This window comes from Rutidosis leptorrhynchoides, chromosome 4 (genome assembly GCF_046630445.1).
Source record: "Rutidosis leptorrhynchoides isolate AG116_Rl617_1_P2 chromosome 4, CSIRO_AGI_Rlap_v1, whole genome shotgun sequence".
Lineage (NCBI taxonomy): Eukaryota > Viridiplantae > Streptophyta > Magnoliopsida > Asterales > Asteraceae > Rutidosis > Rutidosis leptorrhynchoides.
The window spans coordinates 372,991,067-373,006,402 of NC_092336.1; the positions used below are offsets into that span (position 1 = coordinate 372,991,067).

The following is a 15,336-nucleotide window of genomic DNA, read 5'->3' on the forward strand; positions in this document are numbered from 1 at the left end:
TTTTTAATTTTTATTATTTTAATGGTGGTCCTACAAATTTTGTGGCTAATATTGATTTACGGAATACTATTATCATATTTTATTTTATCTTTTAAATATTAAAATCAAAATATTAATCAAATTAATTTTTAAGTTTCAGATGTGATATAATTTAATAATTGATAATTACTTAATAAGTATAATTATATTTATATTATTTATATTATAAATAATAATAACAGTATTTTTAATGTAGTTAAAATAATTAAATGTGGGTCTCAATATTGTGAGAAAGGAGTGTATTGTTGAAAGTATTTAGTTCTGTAGTTTAGTACTGTTATTATTATTGAGATGTAGTTGGCCCTGATGGTTGGGACCTCTCTAATAAATTCAAACTAACCTAAATCTGAAAATCGTCCCAAAGTGCGTCTGTATTCAATTGTTTACTTCACAATTTTGTGCAGTACCTCTGTATTCTGCCTACCCTTTCAACATTTACAATTGTCTTTTCTATTTTTCTTGTTATTCTTAAAATCGGTTCTTCGTTCTGCAAAAAGCCCTATTATTATTACCCATAATTTTCAAATCAAAATCCCCCAAATTTCACCGTCAATTTCAAATCATCAAACCAATGTTGGGTGGATTGTACGGAGACCTACCGCCACCATCATCAACATCAACAACAGACGATGATTCCCACAGCAACAAAACCCCAAATCCATCATCAAACGTCTGGTCAAGTACCGTTAAGATGGCCCCACCAACACTCCGTAAACCTTCGGCATCAACCTTAATCCCACCTCCCAAAACCCTAATCAAACCCCAACAAACAAAACCCAAAATTGTTAATTCATCGGCCTCCTCAATGGGAGTGGGCCCTACTGATATGATTTCAAGAAACCAATCTTTTCAACCTGCACTTGTGGGTGTCACGTCTTCAGTACTTGAAGAATACGATCCTGCCAGACCGAATGATTACGAAGAATACATTAGGGAAAGGAAGAGAAAAGCAGCTGAGGCCGAAATTAAACGCGAAATCGATCGTAGGCGAAAAGAGGAAGAAGAAAGGGAAAAAAGAGAGAAAAGGGATAGTAATAGTGATAAAAATTTGGACTTTAATATCTCCGGTGAGGAGGCGTGGAAGCGGCGGGCGGCAATGAGCGGCAGCGGTGGTGGAGGTGGGAGGAGGTCGCCGTCACCTGGGAATGGTGGTGGTGGAGATGGGTTTAGTATTGAGAAGTCGGAAACGGGCGGGTTGGGTGTCGGGGCGGGCGGGCAGATGACTGCTGCACAAAGAATGATGGCTAAAATGGGGTGGAAAGCAGGCCAGGGGTTGGGGAAACAAGAACAGGGGATTACGACACCGTTAATGGCGAAGAAAACTGATAGGAGAGCTGGAGTTATTGTGAATGCTAGTGAACAAAAACAGCAAGCGGAGAAGAAGGTGAAAGGTGTTAGTATTAATGGGCAACCGACTCGTGTTGTGCTTCTTCGAAACATGGTAAGTTGTTTGAATTTTGATTTTGTTATTTAAATTGATTAGTTATGCTGTTAATAGAAATGTAAATTGGTCTGCATTGATTATTGATTTGATTATCTATAGTATTACACAATGGTGTTTATGATTTGAATAAGAGAACAAGTATGTATATAATTGGAGATTAGGAATGAAAGATGCTAGTTAAACATAAGTGAAAATTTGATTAAATATGGTTTTGTAAAGTTTGGAGTTGTGCTCACATATGTGCAAGTAGTAGCAAGTGTGTGATAGAGATCGATTTGGCCGGGTCAGTTGTCGATCCAAAGGAGCAGAAGGGTAATTTGTGTTTTTCCGGGAGTTTGATTATAATGTTATTAGTATTTATTTTAATTTTTCAGTATCTTAATTAATAAGTTATTATATAGTACACCTCCGGCCCAATTAAATTGTCCCCAGACAAAAAAACACACAGTTTAAGGAAATGTCATAAAAGTATTGTACTTTATGTTAACTTTCCAGTTTTAGCCCTACTTTTTTTTCTCGTTGAATCCTATCCACGTGCATTAATGGCGTAATAGTACTTAATCTTCTTATTTTTTTCTATTTATGAAAGTGAAAAATTAATTTGGGACATCCTAAAATGAAATACAGGACATCAAATTAGGGACGGATGGAGTAATATTAGTAAATACTCTAATGGCGACCCAGGTTCAATCTCCACTAGCTACACTTTGGGGCCTTGCCTTTTTTCAAAAAAAGGAATATTAGTATATAATGAAATTGGTCAAGTGGGTCATACTAGTAAAATGGGTTAAAAATCGTCCAAAGTATATGATATACGCATACTGTATACTTTGTAGTTATACTTGATACATTAGTACAGACAGAAGTATTATTAGGTAGACAAACAAAGTTTAGGGTGGTTTACTGAATCAGACCGAGATTGGTCAAGTGGGTTAGACTAGTAAAATGGGTTAAAAGTTGTCCAAAGTATACGATATACGCATACTATATACTTTGTAGTTATACTTGATACATTAGTATTAACAGAAGTATTATTAGGTAAACAAACAGACTTTTTGGTGGTTAACTGAATCAGACCCGACTATTTAGATAATCTCTTGTATAAAGCAATATAAATTTGAATTCTGCCATTTCATAAATATGTCTGCAACGAATTGTTGTGTTGTCTATGACATGGATCTTTTTATTTTTGAAGGTTGGTCCTGGTGAGGTAGATGATGATTTAGAAACCGAAGTTGCGGAGGAATGTGCAAAATACGGAACAGTCACGCGGGTGTTGATATTTGAAATAACGGAGCCTAATTTTCCAGTTGATGAAGCGGTTAGAATCTTTGTGCAGTTTGAAAGATCAGAACAAGCAACAAAAGCACTTGTTGATCTTGAAGGTCGATTTTTTGGTGGTAGGACTGTACGTGCCACTTTCTATGATGAAGAAAGATTTAATACGAATGAGTTGGCCCCGATGCCCGGAGAAGTCCCTGGTTTTATTTAGAATTACATACCATCGATGACCAGGTTTTCTTTATTGTTTTGTTTTTTCTTCATAAACTCTTTGATGATATGTAGAACAGTAGAAGCTGCTTTTTGTAATCAAGATCTTTGAAAGTTTTAATGTTGTGAGTTGCACCCATATTTGAACATCATTTTGGCCAAATGTCTCGAGTTAAATTTTGGTGAACCTGTAAAATTTATACTGTTGTCTTTTGAACAGTGGTGATTCTACCTTATGACGTTTCACCACTAATTATGTGAAAAAACTAGGTTTTTAAGATTTATTTATGGTATAGGACGTCACTAATTTTAAATATGTTGGACCCCGACTGTTTTTTAGGATTTATGGTTTTTTTGTTTAGGCCATTAAGATATTTAAAATTAGCCCACTTAGGGAGCCCTTCGAGTTTTGAATGAATATACACATATGCATATTCTAAGCAGATGTAGAATGATAGGAGCGGGAAACGTGCTTAGTTTAGTTACCTGACTTTAGGGATGGCATCGGGCCAGGTTTGGGTAATCCTAGACTCGAAACCGATAAAAAAATCCGTTTAAAACCCGGACCATCGGGTAATGGGGTTTTTTCACGGGTGTTTTAGTCTTTTTTTGCGTATACAGGCCGGATAATCGGGTTTACAGGTCGAGTTGGGTTTACGGCCTGGTATATGGATTCGGGCCTTTTCGGGCATACGGGCCGAGTAATCGGGGTTGTGTCTAAAACCATCCCGGACCCGCGAAAAATTAAGAACCATCTCATACCCGACCCCTGACCCTAGACCCATTTATCCGGCCCGAACCCGGCCTAAAATATTGGGTTTCGGGTTTTCCATCGAGTACTGTTTTTTTTGCCATCACTACATGAGTTGTTGCTTTTGGGATGTGTTTGAGTGACAAGTTTATAGGAATTTCAGTTTTATAACCTTTGTTTGGTAAACTGAAAATTTATGAGGTTGTTGAACAAACGAGCTCTTAAAATAGTAGATATAGATAGAGCTTATAAAAACTAAAACTTAAATAATTACTGGGTATGCTGGCTTCAGTGCTGATCCCTTTTGTTTTCGATTAAAAGTAAACCCACCATCCACACCCTTGGTCTTCACCATTTCTGTTGTAATCCACCAGGTGATGCTTTGATAAGGAAATTAGTTTTCTAATTTGTGAGTTGAGCAATAATTCCTTATATTGCAACAATTGTTTGGTGTAGCACGCTTCGTCATAGTAATAATGTACACTACTATGACTATCGATCTCAGATGTATACGCGGTCCTAAGAAGCATGATTTATCATGAAACTTAAACCTACAATATTATCTTATAAAATCAAAGTGTACACAAGTTCCTATTTGTATGAGTAACTTATTTACAGCACAGAGATGAACCATAATTATGTACATGACAATCGTAGTTAGAGAGGTAACAATAGATTGTTAGCAACATCAAGTTCTTGCATACTTTTTTAATCTCAAATTGTTGGATAAGATGAATTCCATAACAACACCATCATAATATATCAGCTATCACCCCAACTCGCGCCCCTCGAGTTCTAGACTAAGCAATACTTGGTACCACCATCACTTGTTACTCGAAAAAGCCGGACAAAGTAATGGTCAGAAATAGTTATGGAATAACGCAATTAGGTCATGGAGAATGTGGATTTACCCTTTTTGAGTAACATCAAACCTAATTAATTTACCTTTCTAATTCTTAAATCACAAAATCTGTTAACTTGAAACATGTACCATTTATACACAACAATTCTTTGTAACATGTTCCATCTCTCTTTTATTCTTCTCTGGTTTTGATTAGTGTATAATGGAGCTCTTATATCAAGTTACAACGTGTCAAAAGTAGATTAAGAACATACTAAATGTCTACATGACAAATTTAAGCTTGCAAATCCTTTACCTAAAATTGGGACAAGTATTATGTTATATGATATACAACAAAGAAATAAATCTCAAATCTTTTTATTATATCATATACAACATAGGTTTATCCTAAATGTAGGTTTTGAGTTTAGTACTCAGATTTCTACTTCCAACAACTCAATATCATTTCCATGTGCGATAAGAAAAACCAACGATCTCTGCATTTTGGCATACAAATATGCTAGATATATACATGTCATCGCACACAAATCCAAATGTTATGCAACTATTAAGATAAAGATTAAAGCATATGTTGACAGAAAAAGGAATAAAATGCAGAAAAGGTAGAGTAACATTAAACAGAGTGAAGTACAGTTTCACTGAGCTATTTCTAGATCCGGCCTTCTATCAAGAGCTTCTAACGTTGAATCATCCGGGAATGCATCAGGATATGTAGCTTTGATCTTTCCTTTAAGACTCCTGAAACAAAACAATAACAACGTTAAAGAACATAGTAGCACATTTCTTATCAAACTGCTTCAGAACACTGCACTTTCGTCTTCTTAAATCTCCGAAACCAACCAACCACGTGGTTTATGTGAATCCACTCAGTTGTGTTATCGGTTTTCAGTAAGAGCAACGGAAACAATGAAACAATAAACAGACGATGTAAGTACCAATCAACCAACATGGTATACGCAAAATACATGCTCATATCTCCGGCCTTAACCATAATGTTGATGTTTCAATGCATGATGGCATACCTAAAAGTGTAAATGAACATGACTTGGATAAAAGGTAGAAAATTTCCTTGTTTGGGCTAGTCAGGAGGGCGATTAATCCAACCACATAATTTGATGTACACAACCCAGCAAGATTACTCTCTGGCTGTTTTCATGTTTTCAACCTTTCACTGGCCACCACAAAATATTCGTCATAGACAGAATTCGAACTTGAGACCTCTTGCAAGGAACTCAAGCCCCAACCACTAGGCTATTTTGTGATGGTTGAACCTGACTTGAGATGTAAAACCTAAACATTGTCTTTATGTTGTTTACTTTTTTCTGTATCAAGTCCTGTTTCAATTTGCCTCTTAATGGAAAGGGGTGTCTGATTCTATGTCTCCTATAAACAAACCAATTTTCAGATTAAGTGACAAAGAAACAACAATTTTAGTTACTGAATTAAGAGCTGTACAAAAACACATCATTAAGTGGAAAGTACACAAGCAAAATTTTAAGTTTATCCAAGTAGGACAAAACAAAATCAATATTATATGATGTTTATTCTTATCTTTATCTGGACCTTTATACAAAGGAGAGACATCTAACTCAGTCTGCATACACAAGTCGATTCATGTTAAAGAGTGTATTTACAAACTCACTTTACAACCTCTTTTAATAATCCGATTGTAAACAATCCAACAATTTGTTTTTGAGCACAACAAGCAAGAGGTTCTGAGTTCAAGGCCCAACAGAGACAGCTGTATCTGAGCATTTTTCGATCAAAATGAATTCAAGCAATTATTTCTGTTTTATTTTCCTTGAAGCCTGTACACAATCGCCAGTTTAAATGACGATTCGATAATATTACCACCGTGAGTGATTGATCGTCAAATTGCAAACGCCCTATTCTAACATCTACGAAAAACATTAATCATTTGCTACAACTTTAGGGATTTAAATTCTTCTTTTTCTTCCCAGTTGGAAAATTGTATAATAACTTTTACATGCACACTATGCTCTAAAGTATCTTAACTGTCTTAAATTATTCATGCAAATAGTATGCAGCTAAAAAGTAAGAACTTAACATAATTGGTCAACTAACCTCAGCTTTAGAAATATATAATCAAGATCCGACTTCATTGACTTTAAGAGGCGCGTATTTGTAGAAAGATCACTCGATACCTCAGCAAAACACTGTTCTGAATAGTCATTAAAATGAGAAAGAACTGCATTACTGTCCTGCAGACGCCCCAATCTGTAATTTTATCGCAAACATTACTTTACAAAACAAACAATTAATAATTATGACAGATTAGTGAAACAAAAAATCTATTGAGATTAAGCTTATTTTAACATGTAGGCATTTGATCATTTCAATCGATTTAGGATCTTCGTATGCTATATTCATCCATGGGTGATTTTTCCTAGTTAAGGTAACTCTAAAGGCCCGTTTGGCTCACGGAATTCAATGGAATTCTGACGGAATTGAAATTGAATCAGTCGAACACATACAATAACACCTACATAAAAAGCCCTAAATTTGGATTAAATAACAAAGTAAATGCAGGATTCCAAAATTAAAACTATGAAATATACTCAACATGTATATTGTGTAAATATAGGCACGATATGAATATAAACGAATACACGCGCATAAAAAGAGAGAGATTACATGATGTTCTGCAATTGGTTTAAAGAATATAGATCTTGTGAATCGATTAGGGTTTGGAATTGGTGTGAAATCTCTTGGGATGCGGCTGAAATCGCTTCTTTCTCCATTTTGTTTATCAGCTGAATAAATTAAATTAAATTAAATTATTGAGCGATGTTAATTAAGGTGATCGGTGGTGTTTGGATCGGTTATTTACCAGAACATCATAAGATTAAAAAAAGTGGGGAATAAGATCTTTCTCCTATTGTAGAACAAAAAAGAGGTCATTTTTCAAAAAAAAAAAAAAAAAAATGAAACACCCAAGAGTCCAAGAGTAAAGAAAGTTTTCTCTTAAAATGTTCTATGAGATTGTTTCTGAATGGATCTCCGGCCGATAAATAGGTTAAAAAAGTGTGAGACGCCATAAAAATAGTAGAATCAAATTTATATGAGTTTTAAACATGTACGAAGTTCAATTTCAGCTCTAAGCGACAGTTAAGTCACCAATAAATGGACGTTTGGTATTGACTCAATTAATAAAGTCATAGTATGTGTAAAAAGTAGGTAGTTGTCATTTGCAAACATTTTATGCGTGTTTAGATCTCTTAAAATAGCCCTAAAGATTAGAGGCGAAACCAGAATTTACGAATAAATGTGACATTTTTCGAAAAGTAAATATCAATATAAAAATTAGAGGGCATTAGAATTTAAAAATTAAGGGATGTTAGTATTTTTAATAAATTATAATAAGCATATTTGAAGGTTGGGGTGACAAAGCATCATCTTCTGTTTTCGTCTCTGCAAAATGCTATCTTTAGATCAATCCTTTTATTTTTACAGTGCGCAAAGTTTTTCAAATAAGTTTTGCAGAATTTTAAGTTTTCGTTATTTAACTCCTTTATGAATAACCTACTTTTTTATAGAAAGATGCATTTTAGTCATAATTTTAGTCTTTAAGAATTAAATTTATGTCAATGAACAACTTAGAACGCGTTTGATAAAACTGGATAATTTAGCATCGAAGGAAAATAAGATGTTGGATAATCATTTTGAACGAATGATAACGAATGATATAAACCGAGTAAAATTACATTATTAACGTGTTACATGAATAAACAATTAAATATTTATTTTTACGTTAAGTGTTCTGAATGATTTGAAGAGGATATTACAGAAAATTTATGTGCTTAATGGTTAAGAGAGCGTTTCAACTCTAAATGGTTGAGCATTGAATAGAATTTTTTTGGCAATTTAAATATTTTATCAAATATCAATTAAGTTAATAATTAAGCAAATAATTAAATCAGAGTCAAGGTAATTTTCAACTTTATTCTTTTATTGATATAATGTTAAAGAATCACTATTATCTTGTAGCGGCATTGATAATAGGTTGATACATATTACGCCTTGATAGCTTAGAAAAACTCTTAAGCGTATACAAGTATACAGACTCTCTTGATTTAATATCCTACACCACTACCTACTTATTTTAGAGAACCTATTAACCAGGTAAAAACTCTTTTATCTACTAGTCTAATGGATGTTTGTATTTCAGCCGACAAGTCTGTAAGAAAGTACGTGGCTCTCATTTGTTTATAAGCTAATTCTGGAACTGCCAAAATTAGGCAAACATACTATTTGAATAAACAAATAGAATGTTGGATTCCCAGGGCGTTGACATTAGGTATAACCATGAACTGCAGATGAGTTATACCTCTGCATTCCATGTTGTCTTGTAAGGTCACTTGTAAACCGCCGATTTGTGTCCTTTTCTCTTCAACTTCGTCTTCGATGTCAGTTGAATAGCCATACTTTGCTGTAGACAGCACTGGAAACTATTATGCTTACCAACAACATAATTTGTCTAAGTGTTCTGTGCTGCTTCTTCTTCTTTTTCTGCCGGTTCTTCTATAGTCTTCTGCTAGCATACATCCTTTTGCTGGTCATGAAGGTCCCCTTTTACTATCTTGTGTTGATAGTTATGACAACACACTTACACACTAAAACTATACTACTGGGTTGTACTTAGTAACATTTACATGGACTACTACTGGTTGCACATTATAATAAGTGTTAATAATTATGTTTTGTCCTAATTAAATTCTTAATTTCATAGGGGACTCAACAATCTCCCCTTATTTGTTGATGACAAAATATAAGCATGAAAAACAAACACTATAACACAGTAGTAAAAGGACTTAAAAAACTAACCATTGATTTGTCCTTTTTAAGTTCATTTTTCTAGAATCTTTTGATGAGTTATCTATATCTTATAATTTGATATACTTTTGAAGATGAACTCATTTATATTTTACTTTAATTCATAAAATTACAAGTACAATATACACATTAAAACCAAAAATACCAGAATCACTATTCTAGTCAAACCAGTCTTCTTCCTCTTCCTTTACAAGTGGCAATTTGAAGAGATCCTTGAGATCTTCCATTGTAAACTTAGGGATTTTTGGCGACAGTATGATTAGTTCTTTCATAGTAAAGGTTGAGTCAGTGCCAATCTTCTTCTTCCTAAGTTTAGCATCAATGTGAAGTACCAGTGCATTAATGTGAAGTACCTTGAGATCTTCCATTGTAAACGTAGGGATTTTTGGCGGCAATATGATTGGTTCTTTCATAGTAAAGGTTGAGCCAGTGCCAGTCTTCTTCTTCCTAAGTTTAGCATCAATGTGAAGTACCGGTGCATCAGCATACTGAGTGGCTTTTGCAAATAATTGTCTCAGTTGCTTGATCACATTATTCTTCAGCTCACTATCTTTTCTGTTTCTGAAAATTTCTAGTAGCTCCACCCACTCAACGTAGCCATAGTTTCATAAGTAAATGAGTTCAACTCTTTCAAACTTATTGTTTTCTCCGCCGATGTTGAAAGCTCGATCGTTACATACTTGATACCTGGAGATTTTTGCTTGACTAAATCTCCCTGTCACTGCATCAACATACTTTTTTCTTTGCATATAATTGCAAGTTGCCTCTGCTATCACACTCATCCGTGGTGGATTAGAAACATAAGATGTTACTTTGTTTTTCATTGCTACCGGTATCTTTTCTTCAAGCTTTTCTTCCTGATGGGCAACACTCAAATCTTTTGCCAGTCTAACAGCTGATTTTATTTGTTGTTCCAGTTGAACAGATAGTAGATATTCTTCCAAGAGTAATGTTTAGTTCTCTTACTGATGATGCCATCATCCTACCTTCATCTGTACTTTGAAGAATCATGTATTCTTACATACCAATGCCAATTCTGTGAGCTTCAACCAATAGAGTTCTATCTTCTTCCGTACTCAACTTTAAGTCATTGACTTCAAGGTATTCATCTATTGTCATACCCAAGTTGGCAGCATTTATGTAATGTTCTTGATCAAGTGGATGAAGAGTAAATCTTATCCTTCGATTTCTATCTTCTTTAACCATCTCATCTCTACGCTCCCATTCCTCAACAGAGATATTTAACCTTTGAGCTTTTCTTTCTTCACATGACAATGGTGGAAGAGGTGGTGGCTTTACTAGCTCATCTTCCCATGTAACACTCTTATCATTTGGCTTTAGGGAAGATGAAGATTCAACTGCTTCAGCTGTACCAGATGAACCTGCTCGTTCCTCTTTAACAAGATTTTCCATCATTCTTTGAAGTGCTGCTTCAGTCTCTGGATCTAATGACACAGAAGATCCTGTTGGTTAAGCAGCTGAGACTAGAGCTGGTCCAGAGCTAGTACATGTAACTTCTTGATTAACTAGCTCTTCCGTCTTTGCTGGGTCTTCTTGTTCATCTTCACCCAGCAACACACTTCGTTTTGGGTCTTCTATCTCATAATCACCAGCCGAGTCTTCAAATCTCTCTTCCGAGTTGGATAAAGGAACAAAGCATAGTTCACATTACTGGGATGAGAGTCATCTAGAGAAGGAGATGAACTGCTTGGCTCAGAACCTTCATCACCTGCCTCGAATAAGGGTTCCAATCACAAAGGTAGGTGATCTCTGGAAGTGGATTTGGCCCGTTATTTATCAGTAGGTTTGGGTTTAGGTGATGGTTCTTGTGTTAGTGCTGGTTCCTATTCTGCCAAGAGGGGAGTTAAAAATTGTTATTCCCCCTCAGCAGAAGACTGATTATCTTCTACTGGAGTATCATGAACAGCAGAGGACTGACTAGCCTCTACTGGTTGTTGTTGCTATTTTGCTACTGGTATAACAACCCTCAAATTTTCATACTTGAAATAACTATTTTACCCCCAGGGTTTCTGCATGCTTATTAATATTGAATTAATAAGTAATTACTCTACTATAATACAACGTTGACTAAATATTTATTTTTGGGCGACACATTATATTAATTAAAGTTTAAATTATTTATATAATTAACTTTAGTTAATATTACAAGTGTTAAAATTAATGTGTGACTACGTGTTAGTACATTCCTTCGTGTAACGGTTTTTATTCCGGTAAATCGTCTCGGTTTTCAAACCAACAATTAGACTTTTCATAATTTTCAAATCCGAATTATTTTATCTATGACATTTCAATGTCATATGAATTCATAAAATATTCCTATATTTTATTTCATGGATTATTCTTCTCGCGTATTATAAATCGCGTAATGTTCTATTCATCGGATCGACTTCACTTTATCAATCGGGCCAAGGAGTAAGATCAAAATTTAATGAAGTGAGCTCCCATCCTAGACACAAATGGCCAAATGTTTTTTTTTTTCAAACCCAAGTCTTCCTTTTGCTAGACTTTTTGCTTATCACAGTTTAATTTTAATTTTAAACTAATTAGATAAATAATATTTATGAATAAAAGTTGAAAAAAAAAATTAAAAAAATAAATAAATATGTATGCATGAAATCTCGTCCATCTCTTTTTAAGTGAATAGGTCAAGATTTTTTTTAAAAAAAATTATTATTTTATTTATTTTTTTAATTATGGATAAGAGAAAAAAAAAGAAAAAAAAGGGGGCCGAACCTCCCCTACATTCTTGCCCAACTCTCTTTTTACGTGGTACTAGTTGATATCTAGTCTAGAGTTAGGATAATATTTATCTTTAAAAAAAAAAATCAATAAATAAGTAAAAAAGGTTCGGCCGACCCATAAGGGGTTTTAGCCCAAATTGAAATGATTTTTGATACTTGACATTTTATTATGGAAGTATTATTTTATTTTTATAAAAATAAATAAATTATAACAATATATATGTACTCCAAAAATTCGGCCGACTCTTTCAATAAGGAGATAAGGCCCAAATATTTAAATTTCCAAAATTGAAGATTTATTTGTTAAGTTTAGTATTTATTTATTTTTATCAAATCACAATTACAAAAAAAAAAAAAAAAAACTAGCGAATTGTTTTCCTGCTTCCTCTTGCTGTCGACAACACACTTCCAAAACCCCAAAACATCGACTTCCATCATCTCCATAAATTCTAACCCTCTTTCAAAACTAATTGGATATTTGGATTCCTCTCGCGATTCTCTACGTTTCTCCTATTCTCTTTTCTTGATTTGAGGTAGTTAATTTAACCCTAACTTTTTCAATTATCATTTATTTACTTGATATTATGTATGATTATTAGTTATAGTGCTTGAACAATTGTTGTGGTATTGTTTGGATAATTAATTTTTCAAAAAAAAAAAATCATATTTTTCGGGTATATAAAATTTGGACAGCAGCTATACCTGCGGTTTTGGGAACCGTGTCATGATTTTATGATAAAACTTTCTTGCTCATCGTGTTCCTCTTGATGAGTAGTGCAATTTACATATAAGATTTGCGTTAAACGGATGTGTAGAACTCAAGATATGAATTCTTAAAGTTTATATAAAATTATATTTAAATATATATAATCACAGCTGATATAGCCTCGAAAAACGTGATGTTTTTGGGCTGATTGAACGTCACCATCATGTCGGGATCGATGATGCAACTCAAAAATATATAAAGAACGTTAAAATCGGACGAACGGTTTGTAAGATACGATTAAAAAAAGTTTTGAAATAAAAATATTAATAAATATGAAATCGAGCAGGTCTGCTCGGGTTGTCTCGATATGTGTGCGACCCAAAATCAAATTTCTGGGTTCACGAGTGCGTGCGTATCGAAAAATTAATAAGTTTGGACTTTTGATTTATGTCGTTTGCAATTTTTGTGAATTAGTTACGATTTTTCGAAGTTTATAAAAATAAATCTTCTTATTAGAATATTGATGCAGAAAATGATTTTTGTCGAAATTATGTCGATCACCATGGTCATTTAAATGCTGTAAAAATTGTAAAATAAATGAGGTAGTATCTTGATAGCAAGGGGAAGCTTTTGGCTCTGTTAGTTTATCAAACCGAGTTCCGAGCGTCGTTTTAAAAATTGTCAAAGTAGGTCACTTGCTCATATTTATACTTTTTCTGAAAAGCTAAAACAAAATCATTGAAATGTCGAAACGACATCGGTTGCCACGAGTTGCTCAAATCGAGTTGGCTCCTGAAAATTTTTGTGTAGTTTCTTTGTGGTAAAACGAAGTACTTGGCGTTAACCGTTTGTCAAATCAGGTCCCACTAATTTTTATAAAAATTTCCAAAATGGACACTTTAGCCATTTTTACAATATATTAAAGTTTGTATTTTTTTAAAGTCATTCAACTACCAAAGTTAATATTATGACAATATTATTATGAAATAAGTACGAATAAGTTTTAAAGATTGTTTTTGAGTCTTGTTGACTTTCCACGCTGATTGTTGACTTTTGGGTTGACTTTTCAGTTGACTTTCTCATTTGACTTAAGTAGACTTTCTAAATAAAGAAACTTTTAAAAATAGAAATTTACTATAAAAAGAAACTTACCTAAAATAGAATATTTCTAAAATTGAAAACTTACTAAAAATAGAAAGTACACGTAATACTTATTCAAATCTTTTGTCACATAATTTCAAAGCCACTTCAAGCACTAGGACTATCATACATTGACATGACATAAGTTAGATATATTCTGACCTATCATATTATTTAGGTTGGAGTCTAGATCACTCTTGATCTTCTTTATTCGTGTACTTGTTATATCTTCTTGTGACATCCTTCAAATAGGGCCTGGAAGAATAACGTCATTAAATATATCAAATCACAATTGTATAAACGAGAACGACTCTATATGAGACGTTTTATTGAGTTTTGCAGCGGAAGATAAATAGATTACTAATCATGCATATATTTTCCATAGAGTTAATATGCCTGTTCAACACGCAAAGGGGGGGGGGGGGGTTAAGGATCTTAGAACGAGGCTCTCCGATCCGGCTACCGTGAATAACCGTGGCTGATATGATGATATCGGCGGGGTGGCCAAGTGATTAAGTCCACCTCCGATAGCGGTCGCTGATCAGAAGGCCCCAAATAAGGTTGTAGGTGCTAGTTTAATAAAGAACTAACCTGTTAACCTTGAGAAGACGAGAGATGATGTTTATGACGTAAAGCGTGTAGTAAACGATGATTAGGTAATGTGATCGTGTCCAGAATGATAATTAGGGTTCGCATATATATAGGCAAACCCTAATTCTAGAACCATCTACGATAGTTATAATCCTTTCCATAACAAACTCCCCCGAATCACGGAGATAATTATGGAAAAGATACCGACCTGATGACCAAGTAACCGCCGTACTGGGAACAAAGACATTCGATACATCCCCGCATGCCGCATACCGTACATAAAGTACACGCATACGCATGCTAGCGAGCACCCGCATACGTATAGAATCCGCATGCGGGTTGCGGTATCATTATGTCCCCCCAGTTTGATATTATATGACGTAAGACATATGATATCAAACTATTAAGCGTGAGAAAAAACAAGAAAACGGCTAGCATTAAATTTCTCGCGTGCGCCTCGATGCCATTAAATGCCTGTCACTGTCGCAGAAGCCCATTCGGCTGACAAGACGTAAAGTGGCAGTTGGCAGGCGCGTGTTAGCCACACGCGCAACATTGGGCGCATCAAACTGACACCCACGCGCGTGCAAATAGCATCGAGCGTTGATTGCGTTACACGTGTACAGCCACGATGAAACCGTTTCACCCCATGACTTACAATCCTCACTATAAATAGATGTCATTTGCTCTCATTTC

General features: G+C 34.4%; 2 protein-coding genes across 2 annotated transcripts; one reads left to right on the forward strand and one right to left on the reverse strand.

The window, feature by feature from the left end:
* The first annotated feature begins 385 nt into the window (after positions 1–385).
* Positions 386–3,121, forward strand: LOC139843902 (DNA-damage-repair/toleration protein 111-like). Its single transcript, XM_071834091.1, has 2 exons — positions 386–1,480; positions 2,679–3,121. Exons 1-2 carry the CDS (start codon positions 611–613, stop codon positions 2,973–2,975), a joined length of 1,167 nt encoding a protein of 388 aa, XP_071690192.1. The 5' UTR covers positions 386–610; the 3' UTR covers positions 2,976–3,121.
* A 1,923-nt stretch (positions 3,122–5,044) lies between these two features.
* LOC139843904 (kxDL motif-containing protein LO9-177) lies at positions 5,045–7,380 on the reverse strand. The gene is made up of 3 exons (XM_071834092.1): positions 7,243–7,380; positions 6,673–6,825; positions 5,045–5,325 (listed from the first exon to the last, which is right to left on the reverse strand). The coding sequence occupies exons 1-3, from the start codon at positions 7,347–7,349 to the stop codon at positions 5,223–5,225; spliced, it is 363 nt and encodes a 120-aa protein (XP_071690193.1). The 5' UTR covers positions 7,350–7,380; the 3' UTR covers positions 5,045–5,222.
* Positions 7,381–15,336: the final 7,956 nt, after the last annotated feature.

Excerpts from the sequence above, each read along its gene's own strand:
- LOC139843902 (XM_071834091.1), top strand. The coding sequence starts at position 611 with ATGTTGGGTGGATTGTACGGAGACCTACCGCCACCATCATCAACATCA. Across the intron at positions 1,481-2,678 it reads TTGTGCTTCTTCGAAACATG|GTTGGTCCTGGTGAGGTAGA; the intron begins GTAAGTTGTTTG and ends TTATTTTTGAAG.
- LOC139843904 (XM_071834092.1), bottom strand. The coding sequence starts at position 7,349 with ATGGAGAAAGAAGCGATTTCAGCCGCATCCCAAGAGATTTCACACCAA. Across the intron at positions 6,826-7,242 it reads AACCAATTGCAGAACATCAT|ATTGGGGCGTCTGCAGGACA; the intron begins GTAATCTCTCTC and ends ATAAAATTACAG. Across the intron at positions 5,326-6,672 it reads TATATATTTCTAAAGCTGAG|GAGTCTTAAAGGAAAGATCA; the intron begins GTTAGTTGACCA and ends GTTTTGTTTCAG.